At 39.4% G+C, this 21,872-nt stretch overlaps 1 protein-coding gene across 4 annotated transcripts in view; it reads right to left on the bottom strand.

Annotated features, from left to right (window-relative positions):
- Positions 1-21,872, bottom strand: part of LOC103625595 (complement C1q tumor necrosis factor-related protein 7) — a 100,643-nt gene that overhangs the window by 54,577 nt on the left and 24,194 nt on the right. For 3 of the 4 annotated variants that reach the window (XM_017727601.1, XM_017727602.1, XM_017727603.1), the window contains exons 2-3: positions 12,754-12,952; positions 11,644-11,889 (exon numbers count right to left, since the gene is read on the bottom strand). In XM_017727601.1, the coding sequence (XP_017583090.1) occupies positions 11,644-11,881 (238 nt within the window). In that variant the 5' untranslated portion in view covers positions 11,882-11,889; positions 12,754-12,952. Of the gene's footprint in view, positions 1-6,618; positions 10,936-11,643; positions 11,890-12,753; positions 12,953-21,872 lie in introns of those variants that run through there. The other variant, XM_008645044.2, reaches the window with a different exon arrangement.

Here is a 21,872-nt window from a genome sequence, read left to right on the forward strand (position 1 = left end):
CAAACATACATATATATATATATATATCTATCTCCATTTTTTTTTTTGTCTGTGTATAGATACATACATATATATAGGATATATATACGCGTATTTATCTCTTGAATATATCTGCTATACCTATCTATATATATGTCCTGTATGTATCTATCTAGATATACATACATGCATATATATATCTCTACATATCTCCTGTGTGTGTATATGAATATATATATATAGGGGATATATATATTTCTTCTCTGTGTGTGTATAATATACAGGATCTATCTGTCTCCTGTATATTCATCCATCTCCCGTGTATGCACACATACATATATAAACATATGTGTCCCACTGTGGCTACAGTCCCAACACCACCCACAGTTAGCACACACTGCTGGTTGGTAGCTAGATTAAAGCCTACTGATGCCCCAAAAGCATCTTGCCTTATCTTTACTGTTTATCTCCTCATACCATAGGAGTTTTGGGTTTCTTTTCCCCTTCTGACATTTTACTGCTTAAACACAATTACCTCTGTTCTGCAGATGAGAATAAAAAGCTGTTCTGCAGATGAGGAAACAGGACAACCTCGTGGTTTTACAACCTACGCAAGACTAAATGTATTTAACCAATAATTTGAAGATAATTTAATCAACTATGATTATATATATTGATATAATTATTGATATATATATTGATATAATCAATTATGATTATATGAAATAGAATTTAAAAAAATACAAATCCAAAACACATTAAGGGTTCCTGCTTCCAGCAGTGGTACTTATAGTTGCAGTGTATTTGTACAGAAATTAATTATGCAAATCTGTATTAACTAGAATGGTACTGACAGATGAGAAGAGCTTAAAAGAGAGTCTTGGGTTACTTATTCCACTTTTCACAGCTGTGCATATGAAAGATTCCTGTATCAAATTTAAACAGTCTTTCCTAAAGGCACATGTAAATGGAGAACACTGACAACATTGAAGAAGTGCTTTATGGCAGCTTTCTTTAACAATTTGGTAGCATTTCTTGAAGTTAAGTACTGTAACAGACACTTTAAAATGTAGTAAACAACTGGATGCAAGAACTGTAACGCTCTCCACTAGCTCAGAGGTGGTTTCCAAGCACTGAAAACTAACAACAGAAACACAGAGAAGTTTCTCTCACTGCTCTTTAAAAAAAATTATTACATCAATAGTACCTAGAAAATAATTTTGAGGATTTTGGGTTACTTAAATCTGTCTCATTCATGAAAATGCAGTGACACTGAAACAGAGCTTAAGGAAAATGTTTGCTTCCTACCTGGGTTTTCTTATACAGCAACTCTTGGATCACAGACAAGAGCCAAACATCACACTCCCTGTAAAAGCAGTGCCTCGGCTCTGCTTTTAAAGAGAAAGAGTCAGATTTCCTGCTTAAACCACTAAAACACTTCTGGCAAACTTCCTTTTGTAAACAATTTCATCTACACTAAAAGGGAAATCATAAATAAAATATGGAGAGGATGCAGCTCCAGCAGACCATTGCCATTACTGCAGTGATTTTAAAAAGCAAATATCCACGGTATATTTTTACAGGGTCAAGGATGGTTATTTCAGGCTGAAGTACAATAAAATAGTCCCTCATCCTAACTTTGAGTATCCAAATTTTCTAAATTATCTGGCTTAATTTCCGTGTACTTCTTCTAAAGTAAGTAAGGGAGCAGCACAGACCTTCTTGGGACTTGTATGAAACAGAGCAGTGATTCCTAAATACCGATCATTTATAGAAGAGACTGGTTCACTCTGTTGACTAAAGAGAGGTGTTAAACCTCTAATTCAGACCTTATGAAACATTCCAGTAAGTATTTTTTTTAGTTTAGTTTAGAAACACTTAGCTCCACTTTGAAAAAAATCCCTGAAAACTTCATGTAGGGATAAATCCTTGAAGTGGACGGTTAGTAGCCAGTTGTTTTTCTAGTGCCTGCTGTGTTCCAATGCAGTAAAATACTTGGAGTAATTACTGGAGCTGCATCAGGGGACAACGGTGCATTATTCTTTACAGGTGACCTTTACAAATCAGCATCAGCCTCAGCAGACTTCTTAGCTTGTCATTTGGGGGAAAAATTACAGGAAACATAGCAGAGTTAAAAAAGATACCATCTCTCAGAAGCTGTTATTGGCAAACAGGCTTTTTGCCACCCAAGGCTTAAAAAATGTATCAGTAAATGCTCAGAGTAACAAGTAAGACAAATCATAACTTTATAGAGTTATCAATATGCCTTTATACTTCTGTAGCAGAAAAAAAAAGGAAAAAATAAGGATATGAAGGCTATGATAGTTGTTTTAGAGCCTGCTTAAAGGGAATCACACTCTTGAAGCCCTTGTTAGAGAAATAGAGGAGGGATAGGTTATCTTCCTGTTAAATGCTCACAGTCAGCTTATGCAGATACTAGGAATGGCAGAAATGTCAGCACTGTGAGATGGTTTGTAGAAATGTGGATTGTCTTATATACTATTCCTTACTTTTGTAACTACAAAGGGATTTATAACTTTCCTGTCAAGTCTAGAGAGGGGTCTTTTCTGCTGCACTGAATTGTCAACAAAATAATCCTTATGTTAACGTGTATGAATATCTCTAGTATGATCAGAATAAACAAAATTGTGAATACTAAATTGAGTTATTAGACCTATTTATAATTGTCTGTATATAAACAGTCCCTATAACAGCTGAAGGTCTATAATTGCAAAGTTTTAGTGGTTGGAATCACCTGAAAAGAGATGGATAAATTACTTCTCCTTTCTGAATACTATCCTAAGAAGGAGACCACGTGAAGAAGTAACCATAGTAGTTAAAAGAGATTAGGAGTATGCATTTTTAGTTGTGGAAGAGGAACTGTCATAGCTAGAAACATCTGACATGACAACAGCTTTCAGGAATGGGAAAGATATGTAATAGGAGGACAGGTTTCTTAGGGTAACATGCACAGCACACATCTATTATCTGCTAAGAGTCATTGCATGTGGGACTGTGGAAATGATCCAGTGGGTGAAACTTCATACAAAATTTTGGCAAGAGCTCAGGTTTAACATCTTGTTTTGCTAATAGGTCTGTGTCCCAAAAATATACTCCAGTATCAGAAACAGTTGTACAAACAGTTTAAATAATGGACAAATATGAACAGCATTTATGTGAGGAACATTACTATGAGAACCTAAAGGAGCAGTCAGGAGCCTTTGCTTAACAGGATGGAAAGCTGCTTAAAAACACGTCAGTACAATGACTCTGCTCACAGGAGACACACAGAATTTGAACCACATATGTTTCCTGGGGTGGAGAACAACTCATTTATCTTGGTCAGCATTATAAAAACAGAGGCCGGCCTAATGCCATTGATTACACAGGGCAGCAGACTCAGTGATCCACATAAGATGGTGTGAGCTGCTCTGCTCTGCTAGATGTGACATCACACTTGGCAATTAATCACTGTTTTGTCAATGATGGTCAAGGCTGGCTTTAAGAACAGGCAGAGTAGATGGCAGCTTATAGTGCCCTTAATGTAGGATGCCCCAGGAGCGGGCAGTGGCATCATAGGCCCCTAGTTCAGAGTTAAAACAGTTTAAAACTCAACAGGGGACAATGAACAATGGAGTTATTTCTCAGGCTTTGAGGATAATATTAAGCTTGCTTTGCCATATACACTTCTTATTGCCTGCCTAGAATCAAAGTCAAAATCTGTAAAATCAACAGAAGGGAAACAGCAAATGTTATAAGCCACATGCAGCATTTACAGAATAAGAGTACATGTTGCTCTGTTCTTAGAATAGGATTTAGGTACTATGTGCAACTCTACAGTGATCCCAGTTTCAGGGAGGTTACAAACGAGAAAGAAAAACTCAGCTCTTCCTAGTTATTTTTAAACTGTTTGCATCTGACTCCAATATGACAGAAATCACAAATAACATTTCCTGTAATTTGTCACATGCAGTTTGGAAGTCTGTGTTCACACATCAGAACATCTGACAAAATGTGCATGAATGCAGGTAGTGCATGGAAGGGAAATCAGCATCAGTGGTAGGCAAGTTCTCAGATGATGAAAGAGATTGTTGTTTAGCTCAAAATTTTAAGTCCTTTTCACTTTCTTCTGAGCTAGAGATAACACTTCACTGAAAGTAGTGAAAGAAAAATCACTGCTAGTACATTTCCTTCAGGCAATTCACTCATTTCTAGAAATCCCACCTTCTTGCAAAACAATCACTTTAGAGCCCACTGAGAACCATGGTTCATTTATATTTTTCAAGAATTCAGTATTTTTTGTCCTTTTGTTAAGATGGCATAAACAAGGTTATTCTACCAGAGAGATGATTTTACAAATTTTGTATTGGATTTAGTATTTAGGACAGGTGCTTTAAAGTTGAAAAGAAACAAATTTATTATTTATTACTTTGGTGTAACTAGAATCACTCCAGGATTCATTTCAGTACCGTCAAAAATTTCAATATTTTATGTATAATTAAGTGTATTGAATTTAGAGGCATGAGAGGATGGCTAGCCCATCTTAATACATTGCAAAATTTTCTGGAGACTAGCCAAGTTACTTCAATTGAAGTTGTCCCAGGAGGAACTTGAGCAATACTTTATGGAAGATCTGCTGAGAGGTCACTTCCATCATTATCAGGGTACTTCTCTGTTCTCATCAATCCACATCTCTTCTCTAATTTTGAGACATATAAATTACCAAATTAAATTATGCCAATTTTTCTACTTAGCAGATTGTTCTTGAAGAGCAGTCATCTTATTTAACTTTTGCCATCTCAAAGTTAAAGGGTAACCTAAATTAGTAACTTAGATACAGGTAATATGAAGACATGGGTACTTCCTGATTCTTTCTTTCTTAATAAAAGTCTCTAATACAGGGTCATCCAAACAGAGATTTACCCCACCTATTTCTTTGCACTGATGACAGGAGAGCCAACAACTAATTTAACCTTCACAATGATCTTTGAACTTTTATAGAGATTTAAGTCAGGTAAGAGAAATTTTATACTTATACTTGCTGCTGCAAGAACAATCTGCATAGAGGAAAAATCTGCTTACACCTCTTCCCGCAGGTAGTTGCCAAAATTATGCCAAAATTATACTCAGAATTGAGTAATATCCAAATGCCAAATAATCCAAGACACCTTTCTCTTTGTGAATATTTGCTATTAAAAGATATGTGTATAATTATGGCAGCTGGTGTGGGGTCAGTAGCTCTGACCGAGGAAGAGGTGACCAGTCCGGAGAGATGGTCCCAAAAGAGATCGTCTTCCCGAGGTCTGGTGTCTTCCCTCAGCTGCTGGCCAGGAGGGCCTGTGCAGAAGCTGTCAGCTCTTTAGTGATTGTCAGCTCGTGATTCCAGCTCAGCTCTGCAGGGCAGCCTCCAGGCCAGACCAGAGAGAGACGAGAGGCTCGTGTAGCTGTTCCGCACGAGGCAGCTTTATTGGTTCGGCAAAGGGGAGCCAGGGACGAGCCTCTCTCTGCCCTCACAGGGGCAGGGGCCTGGCTTTATAGGGATACAGGGGGTGGGTGTCAGAGGGTAAAGGCCAATGGGCTACAAAGGATCTGCATAGGGTCTCCCAGAAGATTCTGGGTTTGTCTTCTTCTCACTGTAACTGAAGAGTAGCTGCCTTCCTAGGGGAGTTCTGCTGGGAGATTGAGCAATCTCCTTATCTCAGGAGATGTCCCTCCAGGGCAGTGGCTGGGCATACCCTACATATAATATGTCTAATTAATTTTTCTTTTGCACTAGGTAGCAACTTTCATGAACTGATCTGACGTGTGCAGCTAGGAAAAAACCAAGTATCAGTGACTGAGAATTTCATGATAGTATTTTTGAAATTTCTTCCTGTGGATGTGAGGAAGAATCATACCTCTGAAATTCAGAAATGCTTATGTAACCTCAGCTGGGAGTGTTGACCTAATGAGTTACAGGAAAATGTATATGACCTCTAAATGCTCTCTGAGCTGGAGTCTAGATAGTTTATACTAAAAGGGATAAATTTCTTCTTGAAAGCATTACTTATTGGTAAAGATAATGGTATATTGCTTTCTCAACTCTATTTTTTTCCTGTTTACTTTCATGTGTTACTTCTTGGATGGGACTCATCAGCTACTGAAAGACTTATACAAAGCAATCCCCGTTTCCACATAAAACTGAAGTTCCTGCTGGCCAAACTGCTTAGCACAGCATTAGTATAATTATTCTGAGTATGAATTACCTGCCAATGGGTAAATAAATCAACAAATAAACCAGTCAGTGAAAACTAATTTAGTCAGTAAATATCTTAGTGAATGAATATGAACAGAACCTAGTGGGTGACCTGTAGAAGGTAAATAGAGTATTAAATGAACTGCAACAACTAATGTAACCTACTTGGTAGGAAATGAAGTAAGTTGCTTCCCATTTTGTATGTTTTTTCTTATTCTAAAAGTACATAAATGGTGTTAGGTAAAATTAAAAAGATTTGAAGAATGTAGATTGTTGTCAGTACTGATGTCCATTACTAATTATTTCCTCTATATTGCCTCAACATTGTAAAAGGACATAAGAGGATTTACTGCTCAAAAAAAATTTGTATAACAGCCTAAGCATCTGAACACAAATACCAGTAGTCAAGAAAGTGAAAGTATTTATTCAATATAATACACTCATAAAAAATTGAAAAGGTAGATAAATGTTTAATTAATTATCTAGGTTAAAAATATTCAGCAATGGAACCTGTGTCTGATTTCTTCCTTAATGTCACTCTACCAAGTATAAAGAAAGTCTGAAAGAGTAGAAGACTGTGGAGAGCTGTTTTGTTTCAAATAACTTTATTTTTACTTATTTATCTTTACATACATATATCCCAAGTAAATATATATATACTTTTATTTAAAAATCTCAGGAACACTGATGTCCTTAATATTGTTTGAAGGTGTACGGATGGTTCGAGGCTTGCATGAGTTCTTGCAGCCTCGATCAGGAAGCCCAAGAGTTGGTGCTGCATAAAGACATGTTTCCTCCCGGGAGTTTCTTCTGATGACACTTATTTCTCTCTGTGGACTGTAGGCAAAGTCTAGATGACTAATTTGATCTGGATGCCTAATTTTATATGGCATTATGGCATGTCTAGAATGACCAATATATTGTGTAGAAATCATTGATTAATTTCAAATTTGATCATTTGAAGACATTTCGCTCTTTGTTATCCTACAGTGTTTTGAAACAAACCAGACCTCCCCATGTACTGGTGTGAATTGTGGAAAGACATCAGCCCAAGATATTTTCCATATAAATTCAAATTTAGACAGATAAATACCCCAAATGCAATATCATGTCATCAAAGTTGATCTATTTTCAAGTAATATACTAGCAAGAGCAATGATTTACTTTAAGATAATCTCTTGAGACCCTTAATGAGGGCAGGGACACATGGTATTTGTATACATATGTTGTCCATATGTGTAGTAGAAGTATTCTTCTTGACAAAACCTATAGAAATAATTCAACAGAATTACTTACTTTTAACTCTTCATGCCAAAATATTAAACTGCTCAAAAAAGTATAGAATCCAAATGGGAAAACTTTGGGAAGCTAAAGTTACTTCTCTATCATTGTACAAACATAAATCTAAAATTGCTAAAAAAAGGAAAGCAATAACTCTTGGTTTACTTATTCCCATGGTGTCATTTTCAACATAGGTGTGGTTAAAATGTCTTTTCTATATTGGGTTCATTTTTACAGATTATTACATGGGAGCAGTTTGCTTATAGTTAGGATTGCAACCAGGAATATTTCACTATAAAGCTGTAAATTTTCTCTGTTTCATTGAGGAAAATTAGCTTTGTCTGAAAATTTCCAGATGTATTATAACTACCAAATGCATTTCTCTAGAGTCTGAAGAAAATCAGTCATACTCTTTCCTTAAGGTTGGGCTTACCAGATTTTCTAACTCTAATAAAACTGATTCGTTACTCCTAACATAAACTTTAAACTGATTCAAAGGTCATAAAATAATTTCCATATTTTCTAACATAATAATCTAATTAAAAACTTCTATTAGTTGCTTTTCCTGCATGATACATATTCTGGGTCCAGTCCTGCATCTGTTGAATTATGCTTCATGGAAGTCATGGGCTCGGTATGATCCTCTGCTGTGTCCTGTGGAATTCAGTGCAGGCAGCACTGAGCAATGCTGATGGTCTTTGTGCCTCAGATAGGCACTGATGTCTGTGAAGAATTGGCATCAATCATAATTGCAAATGATGATTGGCCTGCATTTTGCACTCATATTGTCCTTAATTTGCAGATGTATAAATGATTGTACATCAGGGTGATAAACTGAATCTCTAAGTGTTCTCTTCCATATTTTTCACAGAAAGCAGCCCTTGTATGACACTAACAAATTAGATGTCTAGTTAGAAAAATAATCTACTTTTGTCTTCTCTCAGACATCTCTCACTGTCAAATAAAAAATGGTTCTAGAAGCATTGCCAGTTTGATTTGTGGTCAGGGCTTTGCACCTGTTCCCTGCATAAAGCAGCAGTCATGTACTCAAAGCCATGCATGCTAATGTGGGAGGAAATGAGAGCACAGATACAGAGTTCACAGACTAATGTTCCATACATAACCATCATGCTGGTTCTGCAACCTCAGCAGTATTTTTGTGTCATTTTGTCTGGTTGTAACTTTCTTAATTCAGTCAAATACACAGAAAAAAACCTAGAAATTTCCCTTTGCCTTGGTCATAACTAAAGTGGGTTCAAGAATTGTGCAACACAGACCACTAACATTTAATATCTGAATAACTGTTAGAAATAGCAGGTCTGTGTAAATCTGGAATGAATAAAAGATTGTAAATTCTTGGAAAGTAAGAGGACCCAATGAAATATTGCCAGTCTTGGCTGGTGTTGAATGCTGGAGAACTCATGATGTTCCTAGATATTTTTGCAATGATTGGTTACTGCCACTGGTAAAATGGTTTCCTGATTTCCAGTGGGGATTGATACAGTTTCTCACCAATGGATCTTTCTGTACTACTATCTGTTAGAGGGAAGTGCCAGGTACTATCAGATATTTTATCTCCAGATGGGTGCAGACAGTGATTAAATCACCTCTTAACCTCATTGACAAGAAAAGTAAATTGACTTTGTTACATCTATTGTGTAAACCCCATTAATAGAAGTATAAACATTTTTTTGCAACTTTCAAGTAAGTTTTTGAAACACTGACAGAAATAGTAGCTTCCTAGGTAACTACTATTCATGTCTACTTTTGATTCCATTTATCATACATCCAAAGGGCCATAGCAACAGCCTACTTTAATTACTCCTGTTTAGATCCATGAGGTCCCATGTACCTTTTCCAAGTTCATTGATTTCCTGAATGCAGTTTTTCATCCTGTGTGTGACCTACATTTATTTCATTGCACTTGGCCATATTGAAATATAACTTCTGCTTTAATGATGTGACTCACTTTGTTTCATATAATTTACTCTTATTAGTGATTAGAGTCCTGTCATTTTTTTGCATCCACAGTTTTCTTCAGCAAAAGTTTATACTTTTTTTCCACATTTCTCATAAAGATAGTAGATGGCTTTGAAAGAATAGCAAAGACACTTGGAATTACACTGAAAATACCCACATTGAATGCTGACTATCACCAAGTTTTCAGATATTCCAGTTTTCAATTTCTTTATATGTTTGATAGCTTTGTTCTAGTCTTTTATGGCTGCCCTCAGCTAGTACAAATCTTCATGTACTTATTGGGAGGTTGGTTAGGTATGAATGCTATTTCTTGGTGTAAATATCAAATGGGACTGTCCTTGTGACCTGAGCAGTGGCATCCTGAAGCAGTCATTTGTATTTTATTCCTCTCCTTCAAAAAATTCAATATTTTATCTGGTTTTAGCCTGTCTTAAAATGACCAAAGATGATATTGCAGTTTATTGTTCAATTTTTCTTTAATGTAATATACAAAATATCCCTTCTAAATTGCAACTTAATACATTTTATATAAAATCCAATGTACAGTATCTTAAATTTGTTTAAATAGTATTAGAAACATAATTCTAGGGAAGAGTCAGTCCTGGAGTGATGCAGTCTTTTGCTAATTACAGTTCATTTTGATATCCCTGCTGTTCGTTAAAAAATCCATCCTAGATTCTAGAAACATCCTTACGAGCTCAGATTTGGTTCCAATCAAAACGAGAATGAACTCCCAGATATTTTTTTTCATTCAACTTTGTGTTCCCCACACAGATAAATAAATTCCTGTGCTGGGGCCTCCAGTTTGAATGTCATTTGACATCTGCTTCAGAGCTCATCTTCATCTGATAAAGCATCAAGGTAATCTGTATCAACGTATAAGAGAAAGCCAGAAAACAAACTGTCTGCCCATGTTGGATCAGAAAAGAGACCATTCTGATCAGTGTAGAAGATCTCAAGCCATACTTCGTCTTCTGGCTGAAGGTAGATCACTGTGGATCCAGATGCTACATCATGGTTGCCTGTGTTCGCATCAAAAGTCTTGATCCGGTACTTCCCATTGTGAACCAGCCCAATCGCAAGATGCTTGTTTGCTAAGGTGATATCATAAGAAAAATAATAAATCCCTGGGATGGCACAAATGAACTTTCCTGTGGACGGATTGTAATGCTCCCCCTCATTGAAGAGGACTTTATTGAATACAATTGGTAATCTTTCCTCTGGGTAGCTTGTGGTGATGCCAACAGAAAAGGCAGATTTCAGCACTATCTTTCCACACTTACAGACCCCTGGTGCACCTGGCTCTCCTCGGTCTCCTTTATCTCCCTTAGGTCCAGGTGGTCCAGCTGGACCTACTTCACCTTTGGCACCAGTCAATCCTCCAGGTCCTTTTTTACCAGACTGACCTTGGTCTCCTTTCTCTCCAGCTGGTCCTAATGGCCCAGTCTTTCCTCTTAAACCTTCAAAAACATTTTAAGTTAGTTAATCGTTGCACATATCACCTCAGTAAATGATTGTGTGGGCTACTGTGTGTGCCTGAACAAACAAGAAAAACATGGTCAGAATTTCACAATACTCTAGAAAAACTTTCAAAATTTTCTAGTAAGTTTGTAAAAGGAATGACAGGTTGAAACAAATTACCAGGCTTCACAGCATGCAGGTCCTTTGTTTCTATGTTCCTACTTTTCTTCATGTGTCTTAATTACATGTTAAAGAATTTTATATGTAATCAGTCTATTGCTGCCTGAACTACAGGCACTGCTGATGGGAAGGACAGCAGCGTGGCTACCTATGCAGTGATACTTGTGCACTAGAGCATTTTTAGTGAATACCTAAGTACCTGCTATTCTTTCATGCCTGGCTAATGGCACAGGTGAGACTATTTATTTGACACCACAGATGCTTCCTTCTTCCCAGATTTTTCTTAGCATCTGTGTGAAGGAAGGTTGTGCATTTACATTTCTTTATACTGATATCAGTATGTGCATATTAGACATATCTAAAATATATCTGCATACTTTCTTTCTCTCACTATGTTTACACATGCATCGCAGTTAAACCCACACAGGCACATACACACTTTCATCATATATGTGTATATATAACAGTGATGATGAAGGGTCTTGCTTTTTTGTACTACTGTGTTAGGTTACACAAATATTCAATACCTGCACTCCCTTTTTCACCTTTTTCTCCCTTCCTGCCATCTCTACCATCTCTTCCTGGAAGACCAATGCGTCCATGTGGCCCCGGGGATCCACTGGCTCCAGGGGGTCCCACAGGGCCTGGCAAACCCGGGATGCTACAGATATATCTGGTGTAGTAATTTTCTCCTTTGGTCTGGCTTTGAAGAGGTTGTTCACTTGTATAGATGGCAAAACTTGTAATGTACAGCAACACAAACATTCTCAGATCTGGAAAAAGAAATATGAATAAGACACTCTAGTCACATGCAAATGGCTCTAAATATGCAAATAAGTGACACTGTGATGCACTCTGCATAGGTAGAAGTGCAGAGCTGAACCTGGAATTCCTGCATTACCAAAATCCATGTAGGAGGGAAAGAGGAAAGTGTCAGGTTGAAGCTTTTTCTGGGCACTGTACATGTTGCTGTATGTCTTTCAAGTAAGGATCTGTAGACTGACATAGTCTAACTGGTGAATATCAGCCTTTTTGTTGACACGTGAAAAAATAATCTGGATTTTTTCAATGCAAAAACCTTTGATTGCATAGTTTATTTTGTCTTTGGGCCCTACATAAGCTTTACAGATAAAAGCCCTCTTGCTGGAGGGAGTTAGTCTGTGCTAGAGGAATGTGCCTGTAGTGAGGATAAAGCTTACACCTTCATTTCATTTTGAAATTTGCCCTTATGGTGGCAAATGAATCTCCAGTTTAAATAACTTCAGCAGAAACTTGCCGAAGCTGCAGAAAGGCTGCCAGTTAGAGAACTACAGCTTCAGTACCCCTTGGAAACAGCACAAATAAACACTTCACCCTAATCGGTCAGGTGGAACCAGGCAGCTGCCCTGCCCTGCAGGGGATGGTGGAGTGTGAATGGGCTGCTAACAGGTTGGGTTTTTTAAGTCTGGCGTGGGCTGTCATATATAATGAACTGTGTTGCAATATCTTGCAAGAAAATTGTTTAAACCTTTAAAGATAGTATTTGGGTGTTTTCATAAACTATATTGGTGGAAATTGGATTTCTCTTTCCCGCTGCATACTGGGATACTTAAGAAAAGTAACTGTACAAACAGTGACACGCTGAGTAATTGCAGTACCTGATATACAAAGGTGTCTTAAATTAGTGTTGCATTAGCAGAGAGTCAGTCATGGGTCGGGTGAGAACCTACAAGTCAACCTGTTTTTTCTAGTTCCTTTGCTGTCTTCTCAGAAAACTTGTGTGGGCTTTTTTGTTGGAGCTGTCCATTCCTTCAAAGCTAATTTATAGCATTCAAGGAAATCAGAATCCCCTGGTTTCTGTGGGGAGAAAAAGAAGAAATAGAATGGGCGATTGAGAAAATATCTGTGAAATGCAGTCAATATTTTTTTTACAGTGAATAATAGATTCATAGAACCATTAAGGTTGGAAAAAACCTTTAAGGTAAGGTTATCAAGTCCAGCCATCCACCTAACAGCATCACCATGTTCATCACTAAACCATGTCACATCCACACGTTTCTTGAACACTTCCAGGCATAGTGAGTCTGCTGCTTTCCTGGGTAGCCTCTTCCAATGCTTGTCAACCCTTTCTGTGAAGAAAGATTTCCTGCTACCCAAACTAAACCTCCAGTAACACAACTTGACATCATTTCATCTCATCCTGTCACTTGTTCCCTTGGAGAAGAGACTGACCCCCACCTGGCTACCACCTCCCTTCAGGTGGTTGTAAAGAGTGATAAGGTCTCCCCTGAGCCTCCAGGCTAAACACCCCCAGCTCCCTCAGCTGCTCTTCACAGGACTTGTGCTCCTGACCCTTCATCAGCTCCCCTGCCCTTCTCTGGACATGCTTCAGCACCTCAATGTCTTTCTTGAAGTAGGGCCCAGAGTTGAACACGGGATTTGAGGTGTGGCCTCACCAGTTCCCAGTACAGAGGAGCAGTCACTGTCCTGGTCCCGCTGGCCGCACTACTGCTGATACAGGCCAGATGCCACTGGCCTTCTTGGTCACCTGAGCACATTCTGACTCATATTCAGCCACTGTCACAGGCAACCCCACTGGGTCCTTTTCCACTGGGCAGCTTTCCAGCCACTCTGTCCCCAGCCAGTGGCGCTGCCTGGGATTGCAGGACCTGGCACTTGACCTTGTTAAACCTCACAGAACTGGCCACAGCCCACTGATCCAGCCTGTCCAGCTCCCTCTTCAGAGCCTTTTAATCTAGAAATTGTTGTTTTCATTCCCCTCTCTGTGATACTGATTGGCATTAACTGATATATTTAAAGCCCCAAGCTGTTACATTTATTTTCAGTTCATGATATTTCAAATGGTATATGGGTGGTATGGTCAGATCTATTAATCAGGGAAAAGATCAGCATATGTGTATACACATGCATGTACACATACACAGTCTTTATGAAGAATCCTTCATTTTACAGAGCAGAAAATTAGAAACTGCTATGGTATCAGTGGTAATGCAGAAAAAACCATGAAAATATTGTATTTGGAGAGAAATAAACAATACTCCAAAATTCTCTTTGGTGATATATATTCTGCTTTTCATTTTAGACATCTTGCATCAAATTGGCAGAAACCAAACTATTAATTTTGCTGTCATTTGATAAAGCTGTACAGTCAGGCACAGAAGTCTCCACAAATGGATTAGCATATGAATGCTGAACAGCAGAGCAGCAAACAATAACTCCAAGGCAGTTGTTAGCTACAAGCACAAACTTCACAGTGACGTTTGCTCTGATGTACTACTGAGCGTACTCAAATAAAGCTCACAGATTTTCACAGGACTTAAATCAGGCACAACAAAGCTCTCTCTGCAGAGAAGAAAAACTTTAAACATTTAGCCAGGAGGGAACAGCTTGGAGGGACTTCATGCTTAAGGTTGCGTATGCATTTTACACAAAGCTGATGGATAAGAAGGAGACATGACCTAAGGATCAAGGACTGGAAAAAAATCCTGCCCTTTGCCAGATGAAAGTCTGAATCAGTAGGCTAGATGTTCCCACACTGGGTTGCATGTAAGCCAAGCAAAAACAATCTCAACAATTGCTAGTTTTGCCTATGTCAAGGATCTTTTACAGATTGGAGTTAAAACCTTCACACAGCTGCTCCTGTCAATGGCTGGACAGTAACTTATTGATGCGTGAAGCCGTCTCCAGCTCCTAGACATCCCCTGCTGTTTTTCTCATGTGCATACAGGAAATTAATTAGTCTGGGACATGTATTTCTGAAAAGAACATGGGAAAAATGCCATTTGGGAAGGTAAGGGGAATGGGGCTGTTGAGATAGGGTTGTGCCTTAGATGGCTGGGACGTTGTGTTTGGAGAACCAGTTTGGGAAGGATAAGGCATAGAGGACAACATATGGAGCTTTCATCTATGTATTGGGGGTCTGAGGGAGTGATGGGGCTGTGTAGCTGAATGGTGGGAATGCAGTAAGGCAAACAGAGCTGGGCTAGGGAGAAAATGGTGATAATGTTCAGGTGATATTTACAGGCCTGAATTTAGTCTTGGGGGGAACACAAAAAGCTTCTTCCAATGATGGTAGCCAAAAAATGACATTTGGGAAACCAGGCATTAAGCCAGAGAATCCGGACTTCTCTTGCCCTTTGAATTCAGACTCTTGCATTTCTTTGTGCATAGTAGTAGTAATTTTAAAAGGAGTGAGGGTGCTGTCTGTTACTGCAGTCTCTTGGAAAGTGTGAATCTCCTCAGACCAAGGAAGGAAGTACAGTGTTGAACCCATGCCCCCTGTTTGTGAGTGCTCTAAAAGCACCACTGAAATGTTAAAGATGAAAAAGAACATATGACTGTGGCTTTTGAAATTTCAGGTTTATTTAGGAGGTCAAAATCAGAGATTTCAGTCCACAGGGGTTATGAAGTTAGAGGGTATAATAGATGTCCCGGATCACTTTCTCGGGAGTCACTTACGTTGCAGTTAAATATTTGTTCACAGAGAGTTAACTGGGAGGCAGAACATGAATCATAAATAACACTTTGTTCTTGGCTTCTGGTTGTCCTTTTCAAAGATAAAAACTTTTGTCCATAAACCGGGGTAGGAAACAAAGTCATTTATATACGCCAAGTGATTTTTCTTCAGGGAAAAACAACATTTGAGGAGTTCAATGTATTTTTCCAAAAACTGAAAGCCAGAATAAGCACATGGTATTCTTCTTCAGAACAATAACAGACATCTTCATCATAGCCATCACCAAAAATAATAATGAAAATGGTATAAACACAGGGTTAGAATAATGTTATTCCAAGTTTAGCAAATGGCATTTCAATAGGTTTCAAATCCACTAGGTAGAGCAAGAGTGCACATCAAGGCATTCACTGGAAGATGATGGACATGCTGATCAGTTCTAGTCATAGAATCATAGCTCAGTCTGTGTTGGAAGAGACCTTTAAGATCATCTAGTTCCAGCCTCCCTGCTGTGGGCAGAGATGCTTTCCACTAGACCAGGTTGCTCAGAATGGTTTCTGATACAGATTTTCCAAGTGAGTGGCAGATTCCTTTGTTCCATCACTATTCTTAAAGTCATCTCATTCATTTGATATTGGAAAAACATTCAAAAAGCTTTTCTGGACCTCGTTGCAGTCTGTGATGGTGGCAGATCTAAAGAGTCCAAAGCAGCGTGGCTGGCAACTCAAGGGAGGTGCTTATGCCCCTCTACTCCACTCTCATGAGATCCCACCTGGAATGCTGTATCTAGATTTGGGGTCCTGAGCTCAGGAAAGACATGGACATGGTGGAGCAGGTTCAGAGGAGGCCACAAAGATGATCAAAGGTCTGGAGCACCTCTCCTATGAAGACGTGCTGAGAGAGTCAGTACTTAAAAGTGGTAATTATGACAAAGATGGCAACAGTCTATTTAGTAGGGCCCGTTGCGATGGGACAAGGGGTAATGGCTTTAAACTAAAATAGGGTATATTTTAAATAGATAGAAGGAAGAATTTTTTTATTATGATGATGGCAAAACATTGGAACAGATTATCCAGAGAGGTGGTCAATCCCCCATCCCTGAAGACATTCAATGCCAGGTTGAACACAGCTCTAAGCAAAGTGATCTAGTTGAAGATGTGTCTGATGATTGCAGGGGGGTTGGTTAGATGACTTTTAAAGGTCTCTTCCAACACAAACTGTTCTGTGATTCTATGATCTCCCTTGAGAACATACTCCGTGAGTTAGATCCCCATTGAAGCCAGGTGCTCATCAGAGGATCTTTATCATCAAGCCATTAGGAAATCTCATTTCATTACTGGTATACTCAGGCTATGTTATTAACATTTTTTTAAACTTACAAAGTAAGGGATTGTAACAAATTCCCAGCTTTGAGACTTTCCGGTATATGATCTAATATTTCTCACTTGTTCAACTATGTTGGGCTAATTCTAAAATTTACTAACTGGCATTGTTTTGAAACAAGCGTAGAAGATTTCCCATGAATCTGTTAAAAATAAAAGCTAGGTCAAGCGCCAGTAGCTATTAGTCACAAGCTACCCTAACTGTGTTCTTACTTTTGTCTTGCCTTGCTAGCTTTGAATTCACTTCCAATACACACACAGAGCTGTTTAATCAGTAGAAGATGTGTTTTAACTTCCTTGTGCATAAAGATGTAGATGAGAAGTTGTGATACTTATGGGCCCTTTCTGTCTGCAGCCCTGGAAATGGATTAGTGGTAAAGAACAAGATAGTCTATAAGTCCTTTGGCTTTCCAAAAGCAAAGGCCTGTACTACCTCACATTGCTACCATGAATCCTCACCGTGAGACTCACAGACCTGCCCCAACTCTCCCATCCAGGAACTGTGGGAGGAGACACAAGTTGAATAAGGAGGTAATAAGTCAGGATGAGAAGCAGAGAGAGAGACACCCTCAACAATTCATTTGAAATCTCCCGGGCTATGCCAGTCTTTTCCCTCACAAGACATGATCCAGAAAAGTCAGCTGTGTCCACATGCCCGAAGAGTTCAAACCTGCCATTCAATCTGCCACCACCACTCACCTTTCTACAAAGCCTCAGAAACAGGTGCATATGGTTTGGCATGCCACACTCAGCAGTTCCTTTGCTCTGTATGATTTTTATGCCATTTAAAATATAAGTTTAATGATGGATTTTTTTCCCATGGATTTCACAATGATCATCCACCTTCAGCTGGACACAGCTTTATGCATCTCCCAGCTTGTTTTGTGTTAGGGGGGCTATGCTGAACTTCCAAAGTGCCACCTGTAAGACCATGCCTTACTCTAATGAATCAAGACCACAGCTGGCCATCACCACACTGCTTGGGTTAGCTACACAATCCAGCAATCTTCACATGGCTTTACACTGTTCTTTTTCCCTTGTGTAAGAAGGGGAAAGTGACCTGACAATTTTTGAGCAGTCTGAACTCCTGATTTTCAGTACCAGAATGGCTGATGGTGCCCAAAGGAATCAATCAGCCAGTGGGAAGGACCATTAGCTAAATATTTCTGAGAAAACAATCCTTAAAGGCCTCATTAGCAGTGCTGACATTTAACATTTTCACTCACTTAAGTTTGTAGTCAGTCATATCTGAACAATCTTCTTCATAACTAAGTTGAATGCAGTCAGCTTCTTCAACCATGTCTCAAACCTTCATGAAAAGTCAAGTGCTTGTAATCAAGGCCAGAAGTTTAATATGTTCGATTTTCAAAATACCAAAAGAGTGGGAGCAATTTTATTTCTCAGTGTCTGACTTGAAACAGTCTCTCCAGGTATTCCCATTATTTGGAAGGTTGCTTTTCTGAAAAATGCCCGAGAACTTGGTCAAGGTGTGTATTGGTGAGATAGCTTGACTCAGTTGGGGGGAATTTTAACAAGAATGCTGGCAGGCAAAGCAGTTTCGCTGCCAGTTCTACCAGAACACACAAATAAATATAACATGACAGAATTTGTTTTGACAGAAAGCCAGGAAGGGAGGCCAATTGCTTACAGTTGGCAAGTAACAGGGAGACAATAACATGTTTGCTTGCCGTGTAGAGAAAAATGGCCAGGATTTAACACTGGAAGACTCAGAATATGAGTATCCCTACACCTCAGGTATTTGAAATTTTTTCTCTATTTTTAAAAAATAAAATAAAGAGACAGGAGCCATAAATTAGAAGCTGTCTTCAGTGATGACCTACAATTTGAAGGGTTAGTTATGAATCTGGACTGGAATACAGCATATGGAAGCATGTAGGCATCTAAAGATGTGGATAGATGCCTAGAGCAATGAGCCCATCTCCTGTGGAATGCCTTTCAATTCAAGCAGGCTGCCTTCTCTTGGTTCCTCTCCAGCCCTTACCAGGAAAGTTTCCATCTCCTGTCTTACATCATTCTGCCTTGCCAACCTTGTGATGATAGAGGAGAAATAGAGAACAGGCTGGGAAAACCATTTTGGATGGCCTGGAAAGAGGAAAAACAGGGTGTAAAAATAAAATATCAAACTGCAGGGCATATGGGGACAAATAAGAACAAAAGTCACAGATTCTTGCCACAAGTCATGGGGACAGCCTTGTGCCTTGTGCTTGCTTGAGTTCCCACCTGGGCTTTGTGAGCAGAAGTCCATAGAGTGCTGCCCTCATGAGAGCAATCACTTTGCACAGGAGGGACTGATGGAGGACAGCCAGCAAAACAAGAACTACTTTGGCAACTTCACTGGATATATAGCTGAATATGTTGCAGTCCCTGGGCATGGCTTAATTCTCATGCCCTCAAGGTAAATGTTGTTTATTAGATCAGGGACACCTCTGAAGATGGATTCTCCTTCACCCAGTTGTTCCTTTGGTACACAAAAGAAGAGTGTTCACCATGTAAGAAGAAAAACATGAAGAGAAAAACTTCCAGACCCTCAAAACGACACTCCTCCCCCAGCACATTGTTTTCTTCTGTAAGTTCATCAAATGATATCACCCTGGCACTGTGCCTTTCTGGGAAATGTGTGGAAAAGTAGGCATCCAGCCAGGGACTACATTCTACACGGAACTAGGCAAAGACCAAAGGAGAAGTTTAAAGGCTTAGATTGGACTAAGCTGGTTGATTTTTCCTGAAGCAAGTTGGGGAAGGTGCCCATAAACTTCTCTGACAGAGGAGCAGTGGAGGCTGTGACCTGGGTCAGGGAGCAGCCCTGTTCCTCTGAGTGGCAGTCTCTTGTCCCTGTTCTGCTGCACATGGAAGAGTATAATCTGTCCGTGGCTTGACATGAGTCAGTTTTTTCAAAACCAGTTATAGTTAAGATAGCAATGCTTTTAGGTGTACAGAGGGTACACTCGTAACACACCAAGCTGTTAGCTTTTCCAGGAGGAAAACTGGAAGTGTTGCCTACCTGGACAACACAGCTGCTCAGGACAGCAATGTGAGACCCAGGCTGTGCACACCTGACAGGGCTCAATGCCTGAGCAGCCTGTGGCCATGTCAATGCTGGCCACTTTCTTGCAGGACTACATCCATGGGGCACAGCAGTATTCCCTGCCCAGAGTTAGCTGCAAGGTCTCCATCTTCAGACCCTTGGTGTAATGTTGGCATGTTCAAGAGCAGCAAAGATAGAGCTTCAACAAGAAACGGAAGTCAAACATAGGAGAGAGGTTGTGACTGTGAATCTGAATCTCACAGAGGTATGAGTGGCTGTGTCTCAGCACAAATGACAAATGCATTTAAAAGCTGATGTTTTACTGTAAATTAGCGGGGCTTGAAATTCTGAAAGCCTAAGGCATTTTCAAATGGCATGAGAGGTTTGAAACCTCATGCGCTTTTCAAAATGCCACCAACATTAGCCTGTGTCCTCAGCCTCTGGGACTGCCAGGCTCTCACATCAACCCTGGTGGTCTCCAGTTTAGTGCTCCAACTTGTCAGTAAAAACCTGGCCTCAAAATCAGCATACTTTCCTGATTCTGGCTGTTCTGAGAAAAGTCCTGTTCTCGTGAAGGGAGTCTACCTCAAAGCTATTACTTCAACAGTATTACTTCCATATTTATATTGGAATAGAAAAAGGAGAATTTGGCCTAGTTTAGTCACATGTGTGATTGTTATGGTTAATGTCAGATTCGGGAGATTGGAGCCAGGAAGATATAAAAATAGAATAAAATTTATGTAATGTCTGCTTTTGGGTAATAACAGGTTTTTAAAGTATGCTTCTTCCTGATTAAATCAGACCTTTTATTTTCAGTGAGGTTGACCTCTTTGTGAGACAGAAGGGCATGCACATTAGAAAGAAAGCCTTAAACAGTTAGGAGCTATAAAATAAAATTCCATTTAAATTTTGTATGGTTTGATATTTTCTTACTGAAACAAATACTGCTATTTCCATAGAAAAGCAGAAGGGACAATGCATCCTTCCTCCCAGCAGACTTCCCAGGAGTGCTATCTCCACCCAAGCCTACCCTTGGTACCTCTGGCACCCAACTGGTACCCAGCAAGCACTCACTCAGGACCTGCATTTCTACTTGATTAAGCTGATGTTCTACAACTTCATATCTTGTGGAGGTTTTTGTGTTGGGCAAGGGCTGGCTGTTCCCTAGGACCGGGAGTGATGGAACTTACAGGGAACAGGGTAGTAAGGCAGGATCTCACCAACAATAGCCCATCCCCAGAGGCAACCCCGGCATCCGAGGCCAGACCAGAATATCAGCTTGTGGATAGGGGTCAGCAGGGCTGAAATGGGGTCCTGGACCATGGGCAGGGTAATGGGACACTCCAAGAGAAGCTGGCAGCGATTTCAGGGATGTCAGTGCCTGCAGGCCTCTGGGAGGTTGCAGGTTGTACTTATTCAAAGAGCAAGAAAACATGGTGATCCCAGTCTGGCAGCATAAGTTCACTCTACACATATGGAATTAAGAGTTTTCAGCACAAGGTATTGCAAGGTTTGTATAGTTCCATATGGATCTTTATGCCTCTCCCCACTGAGGCATTCACTGAGCCATGTAGACAACCTGTGTCCTTCAGAATTTTGTCTTGCTTTCATCTGTCTCCTGATGAGAATCATTTCTATGTTAAACTGTTTGTATTTGCAGAGTCTCAGTCCAACTTGTTTAGAGCTTGTTTAATGCATGAATTGCCATGTACTGTGAAGTGTCAAGCTTGCTTATTTGAAAACAAATATTTTAAAACACGTAAAAAAAAAATTTACAACACATAAAAATCTAAAATCTGTTTTAAGATCTCTTTCATGTTGAAATAACACTGACAAACTCTTTTCCTCTGTGTTTCTGATTTGGACAATTCAGGG

Source organism: Corvus brachyrhynchos, unplaced genomic scaffold (genome assembly GCF_000691975.1).
Source record: "Corvus brachyrhynchos isolate BGI_N302 unplaced genomic scaffold, ASM69197v1 scaffold80, whole genome shotgun sequence".
In the NCBI taxonomy this organism is placed as follows: Eukaryota; Metazoa; Chordata; class Aves; order Passeriformes; family Corvidae; genus Corvus; species Corvus brachyrhynchos.